The following is a 21,537-nucleotide window of genomic DNA, read 5'->3' on the forward strand; positions in this document are numbered from 1 at the left end:
AGTTAAATATGTTTTACTCCATTAAAACTCTACAGTAATTGACAGCAAAGACATTTCAACTGGTTATCTCTTAGGAAGGGAGATGGTCAGGGCTGCTGCTGGTGTGTGTAGTCCCATGTGAAAATGTTGAAGGACCATGGAAGTTGCAGGGCAGACCTTTGTAGTTCTTTGTGGTATAGTTAACACATGGCGTCCTTTTTTTTTTTTTTTTCCTGATCTGCTTAAAAAAGACAACTGAGGAAGTTGCAGCATGCCAGACTCCAGGGGAAGCTACACGAATGAAGAGGTGTGAAGTGTTAATAATGTCTTCACAAAGTTAGCTGAATGCATCAATCACAAAAATGATTGGGCTGTAAACCTCTGCCAGGTACAGGGGATTCAGCCCCTAACACTCTCCCAGGCTTATGTGCAGTGCAGTGCCACACTAGATCATCATCCACGCATGAGAACATCACCTTGATCCTTAAATACCTTTTTGGAGGTGACAAAACCAAAACCTGTCAGGTGTCTTGGTGTGATTTGCTCTCCATCCCATTGTAGTTTTACAGCAGCCCTGTTGAAGCAGAAGACACAACAGTAGCAACTGTGGAGTATTTGGAGTCCAGGCCAGCTCAGGCTGTCCCAGCCACAGGGTTGGATGCGTGGGGCACCTGAGCTGCTGAGGTTCATGTTGTTCCATCCCTGCCAGCTTCATTCTTCCCTCTTGAGACAGTCCCAGAGGTTGATCATCTGCAAAAGCACCAGCATCACCATGTCCATCAGTACAGGCATCTCAGATCTGTGCTTTGAGGTGTTTCTGTTACAGAGTCAGGGGAAAAAAGTTGTTCTGGAATGGACTGCAACATGTCAGCTAGACCAGCCTCCTGCCCAAGCCTGGGCAGGGTTCAGGATTACCTCAGAGCCACTTCAGGTTGATATTTACTCCAAGAACAGAGTGCACAGCCTCTTAGAGTATATATCTCTGGGTTACCTACTCTCTTGGCAAAGAAAATTGGATTTGCTCTATTTTTTAAACCTTCCCATGAGCAAGTGGGAGACATTAATTAAATCTTCTCCCATTACATCATCCCCAGGCTAAACAAGCCCACCTTATCTCCAAGCTAAACAAGCAGGGCTCCTACAGCCTTGGTTGCCCACAGCTGGGCTCACTCCAGTTTGTCACTCTCCATGGATTGGTGAGCCCAAACTTGCATGCAGAAGTGCAAATAGAGCCTCATGAGCATCATGTCAAAGGGTGTTCATTCACCTCTCAGTGAAATCTCCATCACCCTTTCACTTGTGAGGTGGGCATTGCACATCAATGTCAGCCCCCAGGATACAGTTTGCATCAGTCACTGATGTACAAAACGTGGCACTGAAAGAAGGAATGGTCTTGTTCTCAAGCAGTGCCCCATCACTTACAGTGCTCTACAAGTCTCTTGGCTCCACTGCATCCCTGGGCTTGGGGCTCTGGAGGAAAGCAGGGATTGGAGAGGCAGATGTCCTTCCAGTACTGCAATTCTCTGTCCCTAAAGACATTAATCAGAAAACAACCTGGAATAAATGAGCCTGGCAGAAGTGATGGGGAGGAAGAGACTGTTACCACCTTCCCTGGAAGGCAGTGTCCTCTCGGGGTTTGCTCCAGGAGGGAAGTCCTTCCTCACACCTCTGCAGGCTGGAAGGTCATGGGCTATTTTTCTTGGTCTTGGCCTTTTCCCCCTCAGAAATGAATCTCAAATCCTGTGTAGCAGCCCTGACACAATTTTCTGGGGATTGTCTTCCCAGGTTGTTGGCAGGCTCTGGCTTGACCCGTTTAAACTCAGTCAGCTTGGAAAGGGCACCACACCGAAGCACTTGTACAGCTGCTCTTGCAGCATTTCTGGCACTTAGAGCAATAAACAGAATCTGCCACTTGAACTGAAACTTTCCATATCAACTTTTTAGCCTTGGGGCAGTTTTTTTAAAATTTGTTTATTTAAGTTTAAAGGTAAATTATTTAACCATATTTGAGCTACTAGAATGTAAAGAGAATACAGGCAAATAGTCTTTTGTATGAAAATAATTAATGAATTACAAGACACTCTATGAGAAGTTGTTGGGTTAATTGCAAAGCTGTAATTAACTGATTAGAAACAGGAGGTAGCCTCCCCTGATTCATATTCATGCCACGGCAGCCAAAGCCCCACTCATTTCTGGATGCCTCAAGCTCAACTGCTTGTTTTTCTCTCACCTTCCTGAATTTCCTTCAGTGTTCTTTTCTCTGGGCTGGCAGCTGCAGTGGTGATTGTTCTGTCCAGTTGTATCTTGCATAACAATTGGGGAATTAACAGATCTCCCTTTCAGAGTTTGCTCCAGCAGGTCATGTTTTGTGTCTCTTTTCCTGTCCTCCCCCCAGTATGTTGTGTCTAAGTTACAGGACAATTTCCCCAGTGTAATGTTTTTTCTGGGAGATAGAAATCTCTGTTTGTCTACTTCATATAAAGTCAGTGATTAATGGATAGAGAAAAATAATGTATGTTTTACTTTTCACACTACTTAGAAACACTGTGTTTTCTCAGAAAGTGAAAGTGATACTACTTTTTCAATTCTGATTTTCATATTGGCACTGACATATTGTATCAACGGTGTTTAGGTTTGAAAGACTTCCAATATTTGCAATGTTGAGATTTTAGCCCTTTATTTTATAAAATGTTAGCAATAGTTGAAGTGCTTGCTGACTCTACAAAGCCCAGTAGAAAGCCCATGTAGCTGAAGCAAAGGAGTGACTGGGGTTTTGGCTGGGGAGATCCACACAGGATAAGGGGAAACTCCCAGTTCAGTGTATGACAGGAGTGGAGCAGAGCACCATGTGTTTCTTCTTTACAATGAAGCTAAGTTTCATGCTTCTGTTGTAAAATTTCTGGGAAAGTCCATTACATTTGTAAATATAGATAATTTTTCCAAGTTGACTGCTTTCTTAGAATCATAGAACAGCCCAGATTAGAGGGAATATGAAAAAACCATCTGATCCAGCCATTTATGGGAAGGGGAGCCTAAGTGAAATAATCTAGCACTCTAACAAATGAAACCTCCTGTGATGGAGCTCTGACATGTCCATGGAGAGGTTGTTGCAGTGAATTCCTGCTTGTCACAAGGAGCCACATAGAGATTATTACAAGGGACAGCAGGTACAAATTGCGACAGAAGAAGTTTCATCTCAACGTGAGAAAAAATTATATCTCTAGTTGCATGCGTACACATCTATTTTGGATGGCTTCATTAGGGAACCACATGCATGTTTAGCTAAAACCTGCCTTAGAAAACTTATGTTTATTCCAGATCTATTCACTAAGCCATTTCTAAGCAACAGATCAATTGCTGCAAGCTTGCTGACATGAGATGTCTAATGGGAATTGGATCCCTTCCCTTCAGTGTGCTCTGTCTTTAATCCTAGCCTTATTACTTGTTACATGATGATTTTTCCACTCCAGTTCTTCTTTTTTTTTTTTTTTCCCAATAGTCAGTTACAAGCTGGAATGATGTAGGGTCCCACACTTTTGTACACAGTGCACGAACCATGCTCAGATGCTCAGTACAGTTAAGCCCTTCTTAAAAAAGGGAAGTTGTGAGGTGCATGCAGGAGGCAGGAATGGGAGAGCAGGACTAAGTAGCTCTCTTCTGAGAATGGCCATTATCCCTGTAGAGACACTATGCCTTGCACAGAGTGACATCCAGTGTTTAAGGAGAGGTGCAAAGAATCAGGCAGCAGCCCACGTCCTTCCCCAGCCCAGCCAACCCTTCGTGGTAACATCCCAGGGAACTGTGCTTTGTTCACAGGACAAGCTCCAGAAGCACACGTGTCCCTGGCAGCTCACCCTACTGGGGTTTCGTGGTGGCTGGCATGACCTGGAAGGCAGCAGGCTGTGGTAGGTGCCAGCACCTGCAAGGAACCTCCTCCAGAGCTCCAGGGCAGGAGGCAGGCAGAGCAGGTCTGCAGGAGGAGGCAGAAGGGAAGCCACCAGCCAGGGAAGCTTGTGCCTCTCCTGCCTGCCTTCCCCTGTGGGAAAGAGGTGTTGGTTAAGTCATACCAAAAGTTAGTGCTTGCTGAAGTGTATTAGAAATGAAGGTGTGTGGTGATTTTATACATCCTGGCTTCAGTTCAGTGCTCGTGGAAGGTTGTTCCCCAGGCTGTCACTTCTTCAGGGTGCAACTTTCAGAGGACCCCAAGTGACCTTGAGGCATGAGCTTTTGGAAGAGGCATTTAAAAAACTGATGACAATCTTTCTTCTTTTTGAGTTTAAACAATGTAAGGTGTGCACAACCTGAAGAATTATTCTTGGTTTTTTGTCAGTGTTGCTGTAGAAAGTGTTATTTTGGAAGAAGGAAGGTTCATGCACTTTCTGTGTCTATTTATACTTTCTGCATACTACTTCCCAGACTTGTGTGTGGTATTTTAAGCTTTATTACCTCCCACTGTTGATATGTCTGCACTGCCTCACTGAATTCAGCTGATGCCTGTTGGCTTCATTGCATGTTTCCAAAAATACAAACTTTAGAGCAACAATATTCAATGAAAAAAAGGTGTTGAGAGGAAATGGTGGCCGTATGCTTGGATACGCTGTGCTACAAACAAACAGTGTACGGTAAATGTACAGCACTTTTCAGCTACCCTGTCTTATCATATGCTGGAGCTCTGTCTGCTTGAATGCTTCCTAACTTGCTCTTTCTGTTTCTTCATGCTTCCCTGGATTCAGAGAGAGGTAAATTATTTTCATTTTTCCATTTTTGTGTTTATCCTTCTGGCATGCACTGAAAAAATGTTGTATTGGTTTGCTTGTATCAGTGAACAGAAGCTCAACTTAAATGAATAAATTCATATCTGTCACCTTTTCAATTTGCTGTTAACAGAATTGTCCAATTGATACTGGCTGTTGGTTGTTTTGGTTTTTTTTTTCCTCAGGCCCCAAACCCTCTAATAACAGAACAGTTTAAAATCATGCAGTGCAGTGGATTTTAGTATTTGCTCCTAGTTTTGGGATTAAATTCAGATTATGATGTTTTCTGGAATCTGAAATGCAAGACAGTAGTGTTAAAATCCCAGCTTTTATTTAAAAAATTAAGGAAATATGGTACTGAGAGCAGGGGATTTCAGAGCTAAATTTAGCAAGATTTGAAAAAGTAAATGTTTATTTTATATTTTGGTATTTGTTTTGGGTCCATCTGGGTTGCTTGCTTGTATTTTAAGTTTGAAGAAAAGTTGTCCCCAGTACATTTGATTTGTGTGGATGTACAAAGGGATTGTTTGGAATTCTCTACAATGCTTCCTGTTTCATGGGAGCACAGACACTAAGGCATTGTAGTCAGGTGCTTTGTAGCACAAGGGCTGCAGCCACTCCAAAGGCTCTTAGCAATAGAATTGCATCCTCAGATGAGATTTGGGGTTTGTTTGCTCTTTTAAATTGCAAAAACTTGAAAGTGAGACTGGGTGGAAGGAATGTGGTTTAGAGATGCAGACTATTCCTTGTGTTTGCTTTGTGGAATATAATGAGAATAGTTTCCAGGCCTGACTTTTTTTTAATCAATTCTTCAGGCAGTATTGGCCTAGGGAAATATTTGAACTTTGTTGATTATGGTTTTGCAGTCTAATGTAGCTTTCATGCATGTGGAGAGTGATGATCCTTCCAGCCTAGCACTGGCAAAAGTCTGCTTCAAGCAGATTTGTGTGTAGTGTCTGTGCACAACTGCTGTGTTCTCTGTCTGAATAATAAAGAACAAAGGAGAACTAGGAAGCCTTGCTTATAAAACAAGTCACACTGGAGAGATTAACTATTCTGGTGTAGTCTTCTGTCTTCAGTTAAATGTGTAACAGAGCTTTGAGCATCTCAACTTCATGCATTTCTTTATTAAATCTTTAAATATTCCTTGTAAACAAAAGCCCATTAGATCTTCCAATTAGTTCTGGAAGACAGAAGCATTGTCAAAAATATCTAAATACTAATTTGTCAAAGTCAAATTTACAGGATCTGCTGCAGAGAAGCTGTCCAGAGGTTCACAGGCATAATAACACCTTCATTTACTTAAAGGAAATTCAGGATTCATCACGCTGGCCATCCTGAGGAGTTACATCACCACTTTACAATGCTTCCAGGGAGAAGCAGCAACTATAATGGCCTTGGCAAACTACCTCATTTGTGTGCCTTTTCTTTGAAAACTGCTGCACAAGGGTAGGAAGGCAGCCCCCGCCCGTGCAAATTTCAAAAATATTGTGAAGTAGTTAAGGAAAATACCAACATAACACCCTGAAAAATTTGTGTTGACCAAGTCAGTGGCCAGTGATTTTTCATACGATCTGTCCCAGACAGAAGTTCTGCCTTTTGTTAAATAAAACAAGCAGAGCTCTAAGCTACTGATGGACTTTTCAGTCTGCCATGCCTGTGTAGCAGTTGGTGAGCAGCAGTAAGCCCTGTGTGACCCCCAGGCCCAGCTGGATGTAATACACTGTTATCTGAGCCTCCTTGGGCTGCCAGGCTGACAGGAGCTCAGCTCCCAGGGCACCCCCTTGGTGGTGACCGTGGCACATGTGACAGACTGTCCTCCTTGCCATGATGGTGGTGCTTTGGCCATGTGATTGTGAGGGGAGGCTGGGAAGGACCAACATGGAACAAACATTTAACCTGTACAATCTGTACTGTTGTCACTGTGCTAACAGAGCTCATGATCTGGAGGATTGCACTGTGACATGACTCCAGTTGATGCAAACCTGTGGCCCTTTGCAGGAGTAGAATAAAACCCTTGGTGGCAGAGAGGGAAATGATTTGTAACATCTCAGAGCCACCTTTCATGCTAGTGAGGCAGTGGTGGTGAGGCTGACAGGGCTCCTGTCCCCTGGGCACAGGAGAAGGTGGCAGGCAGCACTGAGACCCTAAAAGCCCATCTGGGGGACCAACTTTTGCAGCTGCCTAAGTAAGCATCAGGCTGCAGGAAGGAAATTGGAGTGAAAGTCATGCAAATGCTTCCAGGCTTGGAAGTGCTGGGCTCTGAAGGGCTGAGCTGTGTACCAGACGTATCAGCTCTGAGAGGGTTTTAACAAATTCTGGAAGCACACAGAACTGTGGCAATGATAAGACATCAAAGAAAAACCGGCAGCTGTGAGTTTTAGAGCTGCCAGATTAAAGCCTCTGAGTATCACACAAAGTAGCCATAGCTCCTCCTTCAGAGTTAGCAAGTGACATTATCAAGGAATGAAGCAAACAGCCTTTCAGCAGGGGATGATTTGCCCTACAAACTTTATGCTTGAATTAGAAAAACAAGCTACACTCTGTCAATGCCGGACCATTTGAGGATAATTTATTAAAATGCAGAAGTGATGTTTTGCTGCAAGGAAATAAATTTTCAAATTGTGTAAAAACTGAAATAGAAAAGTCTCCCTCCCTCTTCTTGGGGAGGGCATTTTAACTACTTGGATCCAAAATTCATCATGTCATGATGGCCAGGTGTGCTATGGCTGGAGAGTAGCTAAAGAGGTGGAGGAGCTGTGTGAGGTGAAGTGCTTGGAGTGAAGAAAAATGGAAGGCTTTAATGTGTGTTTAGGGTTTCCAGCAACTGTCAGAAACAGAGGAAAAATTCTTTCTCCCCCACATCACTTTTAGCTCTCATCACTGAGGAGAGAAGGGTACATGTGGTTACTGTATAACAGAAATGGGAAGCAGAAGACTCTTGGGAATAGTTATTTTTCTTCCTCCTCCTCCTCCAGGATATGATTCCCAAGAGTTGGGTGTATATTCACCTAGAGAAGGGGCTATGAGTATCATTTGGACCAGGTGGAAGGGAAGCAGTGGTTTCACTTAGTATCTGTCTGGTATCTGGTAGTTGAAAGGTCCTCAGTAAATCTTTTACAAACAGATCTTGCAGCATTTGTAAATGCTGCTTGTTTCATCTAGTTATTGTTTTCTTACCTTTGGATTTTTCTCCCTAACTTTGCAAGTTCCTTAGTGTGACCATAATAAAAAGACAAGTGAACTGAACAGAGTCACAAACATTATTTCAGCCATAAGCCATTCTCCTTTCTCCTATGTGAATAAGAAGTATGGATAAAAAGCCTGAAATGTTAATCCAGAGGATCTGCAATTTCTAACATACATATTACTGCAGGGTTTCTTGTGCCTCATCTTCTCTGCCATTCATGATACTAGAATGTTTGTATGTCATGGAAAAACCCCTCCCAAGGATGGTCTTGATGGCATTATGTTTACCAGCTTTTATCACGTGCCTCCTCTCCCTTCTCTTGCTTTTCTCCTCCTCTGCTCCCATGGACATTCAATCCCGACAGTGAATGGCAACCCCCTGCCAGGTGCCTCTGACCCTGCTCTGCTGTAGAGGTGGCTGCTGTCCCCTTTGTGTTTCCTGCTTTCATAAGTCTCTAGTGAGCTGTTTCCAGGAAAGCAAAGTCAAGCCTGAAAGTTACAGACTCAGGAGATGGTTTCCTCACAGCCTGGCATACCCGTTCTCTGACCCTGCAGTTACAGGAGTCTATACACCAGTACAGAGAAATCATCTTCTGTAGGCTATTCTGGATGAATTTCAATCAATTTTAAGACAAACACAGAGAATATAATGTTGTGGCTCAAGGATTCCTGATACAATTTGTAACACATAAATCTGGGGGGAAAAAAATGTACATTTTCCTGCATGTGTATAATTTTAATGTAGATGTTTTAAATAGCAGCAATTTAATTTTATTGAGAAGAGTAAAAAATTTTTTTTCATACTTCAAGGCTAGAATGTTAGAAGTTTTTAACCAAAAAGAGTTCATGCAATTCTACATTCTTCTACAGTCCTTTGAAGAAATAAGTTTAATGTGAGAAGGTAATGGAGGATGTGCTACTCTTTTAGGCTGTACTTAATTGAGATGTCTCCTAGGACTTCAGCCTAATAGTGGCAAATGGTTATAACTGCTACTCAAACAGGACAGCATTAGCATAAATTGCTTTTAATGTGATTATATTCATCCAAGGTTGAGCAGCTAAGTGGTGGTTAGCCAGGTGTTAAATAGGTATGATTATCTAAGGTTTAGTCAATGACTGTAGGCATTTGCCAATTAAAGAGAGTAAAAGAGCAAATAGAAATTAAATTCCCTTCTACTTAGCACCTTACATTGTCCTTTCAACTCTCCAAATTGCTTTTAAAAATGTCTTTCTCTAGTTCTGTATTCTTTCAAAATAAATTACTATAAATTTTAACTGTTCAGCAGAACCAGTCTTATCCACTCTTGCACAAAGTAATTCTTACATTTTTTTTTTTGTTTTTCTAGCTTTTGTCCTGATTGCTGATTCCTATTCCAGTTCCTATAACTGGAAAGTTATTAGTGGATGATGTAGTGTGCAAATGATTTTTAAAAAATTAAAATTACCTTCTATGCAGTACTTCTCTATAATCCTGTACCAATTGAAGTGTTGCACTTGTGTTATGAAATTTCAAGACTATACAGCTTTGTTTGCAACATCATTCTCCCACTAAACACCTTGCTGCTCTCCCCACTGACATGGAATTAAATTTTACTAGGAGCTGTCATTCAGATCCCACCAACTTCATGTGCACACACACCCTACGGAGACAGAGACTCATCCAGCTGGATGAGATGTGATGTTAACCCTGTGCTAGCTCTCTATCCAGCTGTGGGCTTTGTAATGGCTTTTAAATTTCTTTTTTCACTTGTTTTCCTAGCAGAATGTAAAGGTAGGGGAGTGGTAAGAGGAGGCATTTGCCCTTTTCTGTAAAGTTCTATTACAAACACGTTGCTCAGCACTTCTTCATTATCCCAGGGGCCTGTTGTTGCACATAAATCTCACTTAAATGTTAATCAGCTTCAAGTGAGCTGCAGTCAAATGAAGCTTTATAGATGAAGCAACCCAGAAAAGATCTGAAGTGGAGGAAGAATCAGAGACTGGTCTTCTGGCTTACTTGGGATTCAAGGCTTTGGGCAAAAATTAAGCTGTTCCATTGTGGTCCTATGTAGGGAAACACAAAGCTTTTCCTAAGTTTTAATGTTGCTGTAGGAAGCAAATGCTCTGAAATCCTCAGAAAGCCATACCTTTCTTCTCCAAGACAAGCCATGGAGCTCTGTTCTCTGGGTGCCTAGAAATGCCTGAAGCAAGGCTCCTGCTGGCAGTGGAGGAGCCAGCTGCCACCAGCTGGTACCCCATCTCCAGCTCTTGGCTGCTGGGCTGCCATGTAGGGCTACTCATGCAAGCATCTAGGTGACTTCCATGAATTAATGGCATCAGTGGTACTGTCTGTGTGCTGCCAGAAGGGAGAAGGTTGGTTTGTGTGCTAATTTTGATTGATGATTTGAAAACAGATGGTGCTGGCAGGGTTGAGTGTGATGTGGTACCACAGGTTTAGAAGAATTCACCTTTCATACTTTGTCTCAGTAGATGCAGGCCCTGATCATCTAAAGCTTTATGTATATTCACAATCCATGAATGTGATTAGCTGATTTACTTTGTTCAAGCTGTTCAGGTACATAAAGTGAAACACTAGTGTGTGAGTCTGCAACACCACCACCAGGGTTCTATTAGCTCTCAGTACTCGAAACTGATGTACTGGCTGGTGTGTCATTTTCTTCTGTAATTGTGTTACAAAGCCTTGTTTATGACTGCATACCATTACAAGCAGAAATATTTACAGAAGCTCAGGACCAGGTGCTGGAGGGGCAGGACACAAGCCTTGCATGCAGCACTGCAGTACTGAGGCGTGGCCCAGGTGGTCCTGGCAGCTCCTTCCCAGCAGGCACCACCAATCCCATGAGGTTTTTGATATAGCACCTCGTTTCACGTTTTTTCCCCTTAGCTGCTAGTTTTTCATAGGCTACAGGTGATCCATACCCTCTTCTCCTGGAGTCCAGCTAGGAGTCTTCAGCCTGCTTTTGATGTGTTAAGCAAGGAGGAAACCATTCTAAAGAAAGGCTTGGCACATGTCCAGATGAGCCAAAAGCATCAGTCTTTTTCCAGGAGAAAGATCCCAGCTGAAACTCAGCATATTGCAGTACAAAAAAAGGGAACAACGTGCCAAAAAGCTCTTGTGGCCAAGGGACTTGTGGAGGAAGCCTTGGGGCATCGTTTGTAATAGACAGCACCTTCCTGGATTACTGCTTTGTGATTTTTCCTGCAGGTCACCATCAGTTGGGTAAAACACTGTCCCAAAGGATGCCTGTGTCTCACATGCTGGCAGGGCACTGCTGCAGCCAGTGACAGCCAATGCTGCCCATGGGCTGCATTCTCCATGCAGGGAGGGTTCAGGTGGCAGCACATTCCACGTGCTGCCCCACTGCCTCCTGTCCCTGCTGTGCCCTAATGTGTGCCATTGCAGGCTGGGATGCAGCGAGATGGAGAGGGGCCTCCAGCTTCACTGTGTTTCTGCATGCTTCAGTCACGTGGAATTGCTTTCAGATCTCATGCTCTGATAGTTTTGTGTGGCTTGGGGTTTTTTTTTAAACATCATTCATCAGGCTTCAGGTTGCAAAGCACTTAGATGGAGCAACCACCTGTACCTGTTACTGAGCAGCCCTTACATTGCAAGGGCTCATGAAGAGCAAAATCTGCAGTTCAATTAGATACAGGCACAGTACTGAACTGCAGGACAGTGTCTGTATCTTGTACAGAGCAGGATGGCCAGCAATCCATTTGTCACAGTCTCTGATTCTCCCTGGATAGCTGCGGAGTAAAATTCTTCAATTCACAGAACATTTTAAATGAATTTTAAAATTGGCTATCCATGCTACATTAAACCCTACTCAGAATATTTACAGACTTTTATATACAGAAATACTTGAATTTATACTAGGTCTGTGGCTTAGGAATATCCCTCCTATCTCTTCACCACTGAGAGCTTTGCTGGTAATTATTTATGTGTAAAGCAGAAAGGCACTGAAAAGAGACTTCAGGCATAAGAGGCTGGAGCAAAGTCCCAGAGTAATCTGAAGGTAGCAAGAGGATCACAAAGTAGGAATGAGCTGTGGTTGCTTGGAGGACATGAAAAAGCAGAGGTGCAAGACCAGCAAACAGAGTCTGGTATAGCAAGGATGGCAGCTGGGCAAAGCCAGGCTTCTTCCTGGCTCAGTATGTATCACTTTGACTGTTTCAGGAGAGCTCCAACTCTTAAGCAGGCTGAGAACAAATAAACCTAGTCGTGGCACTTCCTTCATCCATGCTAGAAAGCAATACTGTGTTGTGGTGACTAGCCAGTACCGTGCAAAAATCCCTTTTGTAGGGCAGCTTTATTTAACTTTTGAAAAAATAAGGTCAGAAATTTAGGGCAATTAGTGTGAGCAAAGCTCAGCAGGTTCACATCTCCCTTATGCAACCAGATCTCTAATTACTATCTGCATATTTTAAACACTTTATACAGTCCTTTGAAATACGATTTTTCCCTGACTACAGTGTTGTATGCTGTTTCTTGGGGTTTTTTAGCAGTTAAGAGCTGCATAAGGTTTCTGTCTTAATATGTAATTCTGTCTCTACTTCATCTTCAGTAACATATTTGAGTAAATTCTGCTATTTACAATTGCATTTGGAATTACAGGTTGTAACTTGAGTAAGTTGCATGGTTAGGAAAACATAATGAGCTTTTGAATTATATAGATTAGATATATGTTTCATGGGTAAGCAGTTTACTGCATTTGTAGACCTGCCTTGTTGAAGGCATGTATTTCATACCTTGAGAGCTGAGACATAAGCTGAAGTAGGACTTGCAGTTTTGGAAATACTACTGATTCTAATGTCATCAAATTTGTTTTGCATGTTTCTAATGTGTCCATTTATCTTGTTTACACAGAGACTTTGCTTACGTGGCAAGAGACAAAGACACAAGAATTCTGAAATGTCATGTGTTTCGGTGTGACACACCTGCAAAAGCCATTGCTACAAGTTTACACGAAATCTGCTCAAAGGCAGGTGGATTTAAAATCAGCTGCATTTGTCTGTTCAGAGGTCCTTGAGCCTTATACATGTAATCAGCAGTTGTATGCAGTGTTAGTTTAGTTTATATAACTGGCAATGAGAAACAGTGTAGAGAATTTGTAAGGGAAAGGATGCAAATGGATGGGAATTATGGGAGACTGGGCATTTAGATTTGAGGAGGATGATATGTACTTTTGATTTGACAAGTGTGTATAGAGGCCAAAGGCTTTCCTGAATAAAAAAGAAGCTGCAGGTTCAAAATGGAGAAACACAAAGGTTCAATTAATAATAAAAAATGATGTTAAACTCCATAAATACATCAGACCTTGTTTGAATGGTGTTATTCAGTGGTATTATCCTGCAGGACATAGAGGAAAATAGTTGCTAACTGTTAAAATTATTAACTGTTAAAATTGTTAATTAAAAAGAATAACCTGCTTAGTCATGTACCCTCTGACTTATTTCAGATTTCAGAAATAGGGTTGTAAAGGGAGTAGATTGTAGTTGCTGCTGTACTATATTTTTTTTTAAATGCTGTATTATCACTGTCTTCAGATTATGGCTGAACGGAAAAATGCTAAAGCTATGGCTTGCAGCTCATTGCAAGACAGGACGAATGTCACCCTTGATGTTCCTCTGCAAGGTACTGTGTATCACAGCTAGTATCCTCAGGATGCTCCTGGTTTAGATAAGTTTTGTTTCTGATGCAGATTTTGACAAAAATGGAGCATGCCAGGTGGAGAAGTCAGGAGTGTATTCCTGATGTAGCTGTAATATAATCTATTATATCATTAATCTATGATTAATGTATCTGACTGATTGTAATCTGTTCCTGTATTACTTTATGTATTTATCTTGGTTATGTTGACAGTTATGGAGTCCTGGTCAGTAATGTCGACTTGTGCATTTCCTTTTTTATTTTGAAATGCAAGTGTTTCAAACACAGTCATACTTATTTGTGGCTACTCAGGATATCGTATTTTTCAAATCAAAATACTTCCTGACTTGAGACTGCACCAGTTGGCCAAATCTTCCTTAAAACCAGAATATCCTCCAGTTACTCACTTGGATTCAGCAGTGCCATAGGAGTACTCCTAGGTTTCAGCATCTATTTTAGCAACTTCTGAGGCAAGGGTGCCAAGTGGGTTGTCACCCAACTTTTGCACACTTCACTGCATGGTAGAAGGAAGTTGCCTTTGTGTGCTGTTATTTGTCGTATCTTAGTAGCTGTTGTTTTGAAACTATTCCAGGAGAACACATATACTTTGCATTAGTTTTACAGCAAATTATATGGTTTTAGATCCACCAGTTTGTACTGAGTATCTTATTCCTAACCCATACATCAAATTGTGCAATGGTCTGTGTAATGTGTACTGTTCAGGTAGGAGTATTGATTACTTGGAGACTGTGTTTAACATATTAGCAAGGATGGTATTAAAGCAGATACGGATTTTACATAGTTGTTGCAGTGAAACTTAGGTTTATACATCTCAGAGACCCATTCATCTTTATTTTCTGTGTTTTAATATGCCAACATTATCATGTGTTTTTATTCTTAGCATAGACCAAAAATTCCTTTAGAAATTATTGAGGCTTGTTCTTGTTAGAAGGAATAAAAATTTCTTTAAATCGATGTAATACATTCAGAGTACAATTAATGGGTAAACAGCTTTATGTTACTGATGAAATGAGTGCTTTTTCCTGCTGTGAATGCTGATTAATAGAAATTGACTTTTGTTCCCATTGCAGTAGATTTTCCAACACCAAAGACAGAACTGGTACAGAAGTTTCACGTCCAGTACCTGGGCATGCTACCTGTAGCTAAACCTGTGGGTATGTAACACTTCAGTGAATTCCAAATTACCTTACTTAAACTCTAATGGCTTGTCAGCTGCCAGTGCATGACTTTTGGATGGTAGCAACTCTTCTGTTTCAGTCACATGAATCAGGCATAAAGACATCTAATATTCAGGGCATCACATGAACATGTGTTTTGCAAACAGGGTACTCTGGGAGCTGCCAAGAAGGTGGAGTTTCTTTCTACAGCTTTCTCTGAATGTGAGCTCTGCTACTGATCAGAAGGGCCCTAAAAAACTGAAACAGTACAAAAACTAAACAAGATGCTACACTGTTTTTTTGTAAGGCAGAGGCACCTGCTTTGGTCTTCCAGATGGAGAAATACAACTTCACAATACCTTCTTCCATGATCAAATTAATTTTAATAAGGAATCCAAAATAATCTGTTTTCTGTACTACTGTGTGAAGATTAAAAAATCTGTTATGTTTTATACATATTATTTTTCAGTAGCGCATTTTATTCTCTTTTAGGAATGGATACTCTGAACAGTGCCATTGAAAGTCTAATGGCTTCCTCTAGCAAAGATGACTGGTTGCCAGTTACCATGAACGTTGCTGATGCTACTGTCACAGTCATCAATGAAAGAGTAAGGCAGAGTGTATTGTTTAAAACACAATTAAAATGAGTGTTGAAACCCAGGAACACAGAAATGCTACTAGGGTTAATTTAAACTAAAATTCATTTGCTTATTTTGCATTTTATTTCTTTCCAGAATCTGAAGAGGCTCTTACTGCTCATATCAGTTTCAGTTTTATTTTTGAACATTCTGAGAACATTCCAAGCATGTTCTCAGAAATAAATTATTATAAATATTCATTAGATAAGTAAATTCATTGTTTTCCTTTGTAGGAATTTTGAGCCTAAAATGTTGTATGTTAAGGCCAAAGTAGTAGCAATCCTAAATTCCAAACTGCATTTGCCTTACTCTTGGTATGGAAGCCAAGAGTAATACAAAAATCTGTGTTACAGAAGAAAATGTAGAGCATTTTCCCATGGAATGAGACTTACTAATGCTGTATTTTATACATGTCTTTTGATGAGGTACTAAGCCAACATCTCTGTAACATACCAGTGATAGGGAAGCATGTTTTGGAGTCATTATACCTACGTTGTTTTGTTTCTTCACAAAACAAGCAGCTTCTAAAATGTACAACATTTTAAAATTCTGCGGTAATGCTCAAAGCCTCGGTGACAGCCTGGAAGGGGAGATCCAGCTGAGGCCTGAGCATGCTTGGTTTATGCAGATAGATAAGAAGGAATTATACAATACTGTATCAGGATATCCTCCCATTTAATCAAAATTGAAAGTTCCACAGAGTATCCAGTAGTAATGTCACTCCTTTGGCTCATGACCAGAATGAAGAGGAAGTCATGGTGGAGTGTCGTGTGCGGTTCCTGTCCTTCATGGGAGTAGGCAAAGACATCCACACGTTCGCCTTCATTATGGACACAGGAAACCAGCATTTTGAGTGCCATGTTTTCTGGTGTGAGCCAAATGCAGGCAATGTATCAGAAGCTGTTCAGGCTGCTTGTATGGTAAGTGACCTTCTTCAAAGGCATCTAACAGCACTTTAGATTTTCACTGCCTCCATAAATTACAATTTTTTATAAAATTTGTATATAATTACAATTTTTTTCAAATTAGTAATTATATTAATTTCAAGACAGAGAAAAGAAAGATAGAAATAGGAATTAATATTATGATATATTTAATCAATTAAAATCCAAACATTTTAATGTCTGAAGCACCAGCTTAGTGAACAATGGCCCTTTAATTATTTTCTTTCCTAACCTCTGCAACATCTATGTAAATTAGAAATCTTTTCTTTCACTACACAAGTTGCCTAATGCCAGAAAAACATTTTGCTTGGGGTCGTGTTATGAAATCCAGAAAATAATCCTTTTGCAAGAGTAACTGAACCCAGAAAACTTACTTTTCAGTTTTCAACTTACTTTTCAGGGTTTTTTTATACCCGTATCTGTTGTGTGCTAATGGATAGTTTCTGCCCAAACACTGACAGACCAATTTCCCATTAACTTCAGCTGAGCTTTTTGTCACAGCCAAAGCAGATGTTTGACTATATTTAATGAGAAAATACTAGAAGTGTATTTTAAATGGTCTGTGAAGTGATTTGATCCAGAAATGATTACAGAATGGCTTTGCTTTGTTGCAGTTACGCTATCAGAAGTGCTTGGTAGCCAGACCTCCTTCACAGAAAGTTCGGCCGCCCCCGCCGCCTGCAGACTCGGTGACCAGAAGAGTTACAACTAACGTAAAAAGAGGAGTCTTGTCCCTCATTGACACTTTGAAACAGAAACGTCCGGTCACCGACATGCCATAGCTGCTTAAGAGAGAAGGTTCTCCCACCATTTGACTGAAGACAGCAGTAGCTACGCTAAGGAAAATGAACGATGTCTGACCTTCCATTTCAGTTGCTGATGCTTTCTCTTCAGAGAATTTACCCCTATCGAAACAATGTTAGACAAGCATGTTCTCTCGTTCTTGCCACCATCGTGTGATATGAAAAGAAGCATGAATAATTTTTTTGATGTCAGTGAGTTACATCATGGGCAATGGAAGGTCTGTTTGATTGTAAATACACGAACATTACCTAAACTCACACAAAAAAGAGAATATGGCCACGTCCCTCCCAGAGAACTCATGCTAAAGTCCTTGGAGTGAATGATGCCTGAGTTAAAAGTTTCATCTTCTTGAGCTGGATTTGTCATAAACCAATCTTATATCCTACAGCACTTTGCTCTGTTTTCAACACTGGAATAGGTATCAAGTATTAGCTACCATTTAATTACTGTAGATTAAATACCAAGTTTTTTTTTTTTTTACAGAACTGCACCTGTTAGTTTTAAATTGTTTGTCAGCATTGGTCTAGCAACTACTTTAACACCTCCCTGACATGTTTTTGAATCATAGTGTCATTATGTCATCTTCTGGTTACACATTGTGGTCTTACAGAAGAATTTTGTTTAAAACCAAACCAGTGATGAAAAATCCAGAAGCGTTTTCAGTAATTGAGCTGCAGGGTGATCCACTGAAGCTTTTCAGCTTTAAACATACAAATTCAACTGCTGGCTGTTAAATTTATTCTCCTAAATCTATCATTAATTCATCAAAAATAGTTTGTTTAATGGAGGGCTCAAACCAATCAGGAATAAGAAGTACTTACTGATTTTTTTTCTCTTACAACTGTTATAGAGACTAAACTATTCCATACCTGTTCTATACAAGTGTTTGATTAAATGTTCAGTTCAGTGTCTGGTTGCATAATTCTCCCTTCCCTCAGAGTTTGTTGCTGAATACTTAGCATGCCAGAAGAAGAACAATTATATTTCTTGTTATTTACAAAACTTTGTGAAATTTATTTTACTTTTAATGCCCTTGTAACAAAATAAGAGAGTTCTTTTTTAACAGGATAGTGTTTCAGGTAGTACAATTGGATTTCACTGCTTTTGCTCCAAAGACTTCATCTAATTGATTTGCTTTACACAGCTGCAGACCCTCACAAATCAGCCCAGCATTGCCCTCGAAATTGTACCTCAGGCTGATTTTGAAATGCAGTCATGCATCTTCAGTCTCTCCCTTTGTCATCTTCTGTCTAAACCTGCAGATTGGTACAGATTTTGGAAATGGAACATTAAGTATGTTTAACTAGCGTTAAAAATGTTTTGCCTCCATTTATAGCTAGGTTCCAAACTCTGTCTCCCAAGTCTGCAAATCTTGTGATACTCCAATGCTAAAGAAGCCCTAGCAAAGTTCTTGTTACAATAACTCTTTTTTATTTTAATATGCAAGAGACTGTTATAAACAAACTATTTTCCTTTTTATTTCCTTGTTCAAAGAAATTAATGACCACACCTGGCAAAGTAACTTAGGAACACAACAGGAAAATAATGATGATTCAAGAAATTTCTGCACTGAAAAATGCAGGAAAATCATTACTAAAGTCAGTGTGATGTATGAGCAAGCGTCAGGTGAAGGCTGGCTATGCAACTATTGTAATTAAATTTAGCTTTCTACAATATCCTCTGAAGAGCTGATCCTCTATGGATCTCAGATCTCTTCATGACCACGATTCTGCACCTCAGGCAGTGAAGCAAGTGTTTCCCCCCTCAAGGCTCACACTCTTGCCACCTCCTTTGCACCACCTCTATTGCCTGTACAGCTGGAGATACTGCTTATGCAGAGAGAGCTGAGGGAGGAGTGCAAACAAACCCACCCCCTTTAGCAGTACCTGTGGTTCAACTGACCACAGAGCCAGGTCACAAAGCATGGGGATGGCAGCTTGCATATAGCTTCTATAGTTTCCAGTACTGATCCCAGTCACCTCTGTTAGGAGCAGTGTAAAACTCACTTCCTATCAGAGAATCACAGAACTGTTTGGTTTGGAAGAGACCTCAAAGGTCATCTCATTCCAATCCCCTATCGGGGGGCACTTTTCACCAGACGAAGTTGCCCATCCAACCTGGTGTTGAATATTTCCAGGGATGACTGCTCTCACACTGTGGTGGCTAACAGGTACCCTTAGGTAGGATTGTGAAGTTAAGAGATAAAAATTTCCTTGTTTGTCATTGTGCTAGTGATTCACATTTTAATTTATTTTAAATTAAATACTTTGACGGTGTCTTTTTAAAGTTCCTGCTGACATTCCTGTCGTGATTTGGGATTGGCAACTGTTGTACAGCAGTGAATTAATTTTAAACAGTACAATTAAATTTTGTCATTGCATCTGCACAGTGCTGATTAACTAGTGTTAAAAGAGAGATCCAGACTCTCTTTAACTAAACCACACTTAGCAAACAGAAGTGTAAAGGTTCTACATCTCTGTTGTCAAGGCTAGGAACACCTGGTTAGCTTCCATTAGCAATGTGTGCAACTGCAGGCAGGGCTGAGAAGACAGAAGGGTATTTGAAAAGCTGTACATCACTTGCCAGTGTATGTTTTAAGAGGTTTATGTCTGTAAACAAAATGCTGTTGATTTTGCAAATACTTAAGTAGTGTACTTGATGATTTGACTATATGTGGCCTTTCTGCTTCAGTAGAGCTCCTTATTCTCCAAAAGATTTAATATACACCAGGTGTTTGCAGAATCAGAGCCTAATATTACTAAGCCTATTATCTTTTGTTTCACAATATATTCAGACACTCTTTTTACCATGGCCAAAAAAGTACGTATGGAGTGTGGGTGTGTGTGTGCTTGAGCAATTGCAACTGTTTTAATTGATGTTATAGCAACCCTTCAGTTATCTATGCATTTTTTATAATACCTAGTCATTCTGTAGGCCGGCAGCCATGTTCACTATGCCTTGTATGTCTGATGCCATATTCTAACTTAACCTGTTAAATACAGCTTAAAATATTTTTATTTATTCTATTTTTACTGAAATATCCTGCTTTATTATGTTGATGTATTGTCTTTACTGGATGTGCTCTTGTAACATTCTCCACTCTGTATACTATAGGTTGCCTAAAAGAAGGCAGGCTTTGTAATTTTTTGTAGTCACATTTTTATTGAAGTCTGTAGAAGAATCATGTAAAGCAAAGCTAACTTTGTAATTTTTTTCAATGCAAGTAGTAACTTAGAGGTATCACATGTCAGTCAGTCATGTCATTAACAGGCTCCCTTGCAGAAGCAAGGAGATTTATATTCACAGTCAATGACTAATAGATAAAAGCCTTTCTTTTGAAATCTGTAGTACTGGCTGTAGGTTTTATTTAAGCCACTTACTGTTTCATTTACAGGGGAGCAAGGAGGTGTGGGAGAAGCAAGGCTATGGAGGCCACCTACAGGGTGGTTAACTGGGAATTACAAAAACAGCATAGGAACAGCATAGAATCCATTCACAGTAAAATGAGGTTTAGTGATATACTTCCTGTGCGGAGTCACCTGTACTTACAGAAATATTATGCCCTTCAGTGGCAGAGGGACAAAAATTGTGGAGTACCTAATAGCTCACACCAGTGCTGTCACTAAGGGTTCTACATTTCTTAATTTTATCAAGCATTTCATAGATCACTTGCCATGGAATCTAAAAGTGTTAGTACATCACCCGTGGAAAAGAGAACATTCTCATTTCAAGAGCCAGTATGGGCTCAGCATTTCAGCATTACCCCTGAATGCATTACTCCTTTCTTGGGCATGTTGATTAACACATTGCCACAATGTGTGCTGTCCCCTCAGCCCATGCAGGTTCGATTTAACAGCAGTAAGACAGAAGGAAACACACCACTGTTTATTAGCAGAGCCCAGTCTTACATAAAAGTACATGACTGACAACAAAAAGGACAATTTTCCCTGCTGTTGACCACTTCTCCATATTTAAATGTAATCTGTTCTGAGAATAAATTTAGCTGCATAAAGTGATTGTCTCAACTGTTACTGCTCCATGAAACTGCAAAATTATTTTGTTCAAATTAGTGGTTGAGGGAAGGGAAAAACATACTGGTGGTTTAGAGGCAATAGCAGCACTATGAGGGGTTTTGTATCTGAAAAGCTGAATCAACAGTTTCTATTTGAAAATTACAAATAAACAACTGTATTACAGAAAAATAGTTACATAAGATACAGTTTTACTGTAAAAAGTCATTGACTGTTACAGGCATCTACCTACAAGCCATCTGAAGTCAGTCCCAGATGTTGCCACCATGTGATGTTCCATGCTTACAAAGTAAACTGCTGACCTGCAGTTGAAATATTCACTCTCTGATATTCTTGGTAAGACATCAAGATTCTAACTGGTTTAACCTCC

General features: G+C 40.4%; 1 protein-coding gene across 3 annotated transcripts in view; it reads left to right on the top strand.

The window, feature by feature from the left end:
• APBB2 (amyloid beta precursor protein binding family B member 2) overlaps positions 1 to 20,483 on the top strand; it is a 110,698-nt gene extending 90,215 nt beyond the window's left edge. For all 3 annotated transcript variants that reach the window (XM_053940277.1, XM_053940275.1, XM_053940276.1), the window contains 6 exons: positions 12,790 to 12,904; positions 13,470 to 13,557; positions 14,664 to 14,747; positions 15,243 to 15,358; positions 16,129 to 16,308; positions 16,947 to 20,483. In XM_053940277.1, coding sequence (XP_053796252.1) covers positions 12,790 to 12,904; positions 13,470 to 13,557; positions 14,664 to 14,747; positions 15,243 to 15,358; positions 16,129 to 16,308; positions 16,947 to 17,114 — 751 coding nt within the window. In that variant the 3' untranslated portion in view covers positions 17,115 to 20,483. The remainder of the gene's footprint in view (positions 1 to 12,789; positions 12,905 to 13,469; positions 13,558 to 14,663; positions 14,748 to 15,242; positions 15,359 to 16,128; positions 16,309 to 16,946) is intronic.
• Positions 20,484 to 21,537: the final 1,054 nt, after the last annotated feature.

This window comes from Vidua chalybeata, chromosome 4, assembly GCF_026979565.1.
Source record: "Vidua chalybeata isolate OUT-0048 chromosome 4, bVidCha1 merged haplotype, whole genome shotgun sequence".
In the NCBI taxonomy this organism is placed as follows: Eukaryota; Metazoa; Chordata; class Aves; order Passeriformes; family Viduidae; genus Vidua; species Vidua chalybeata.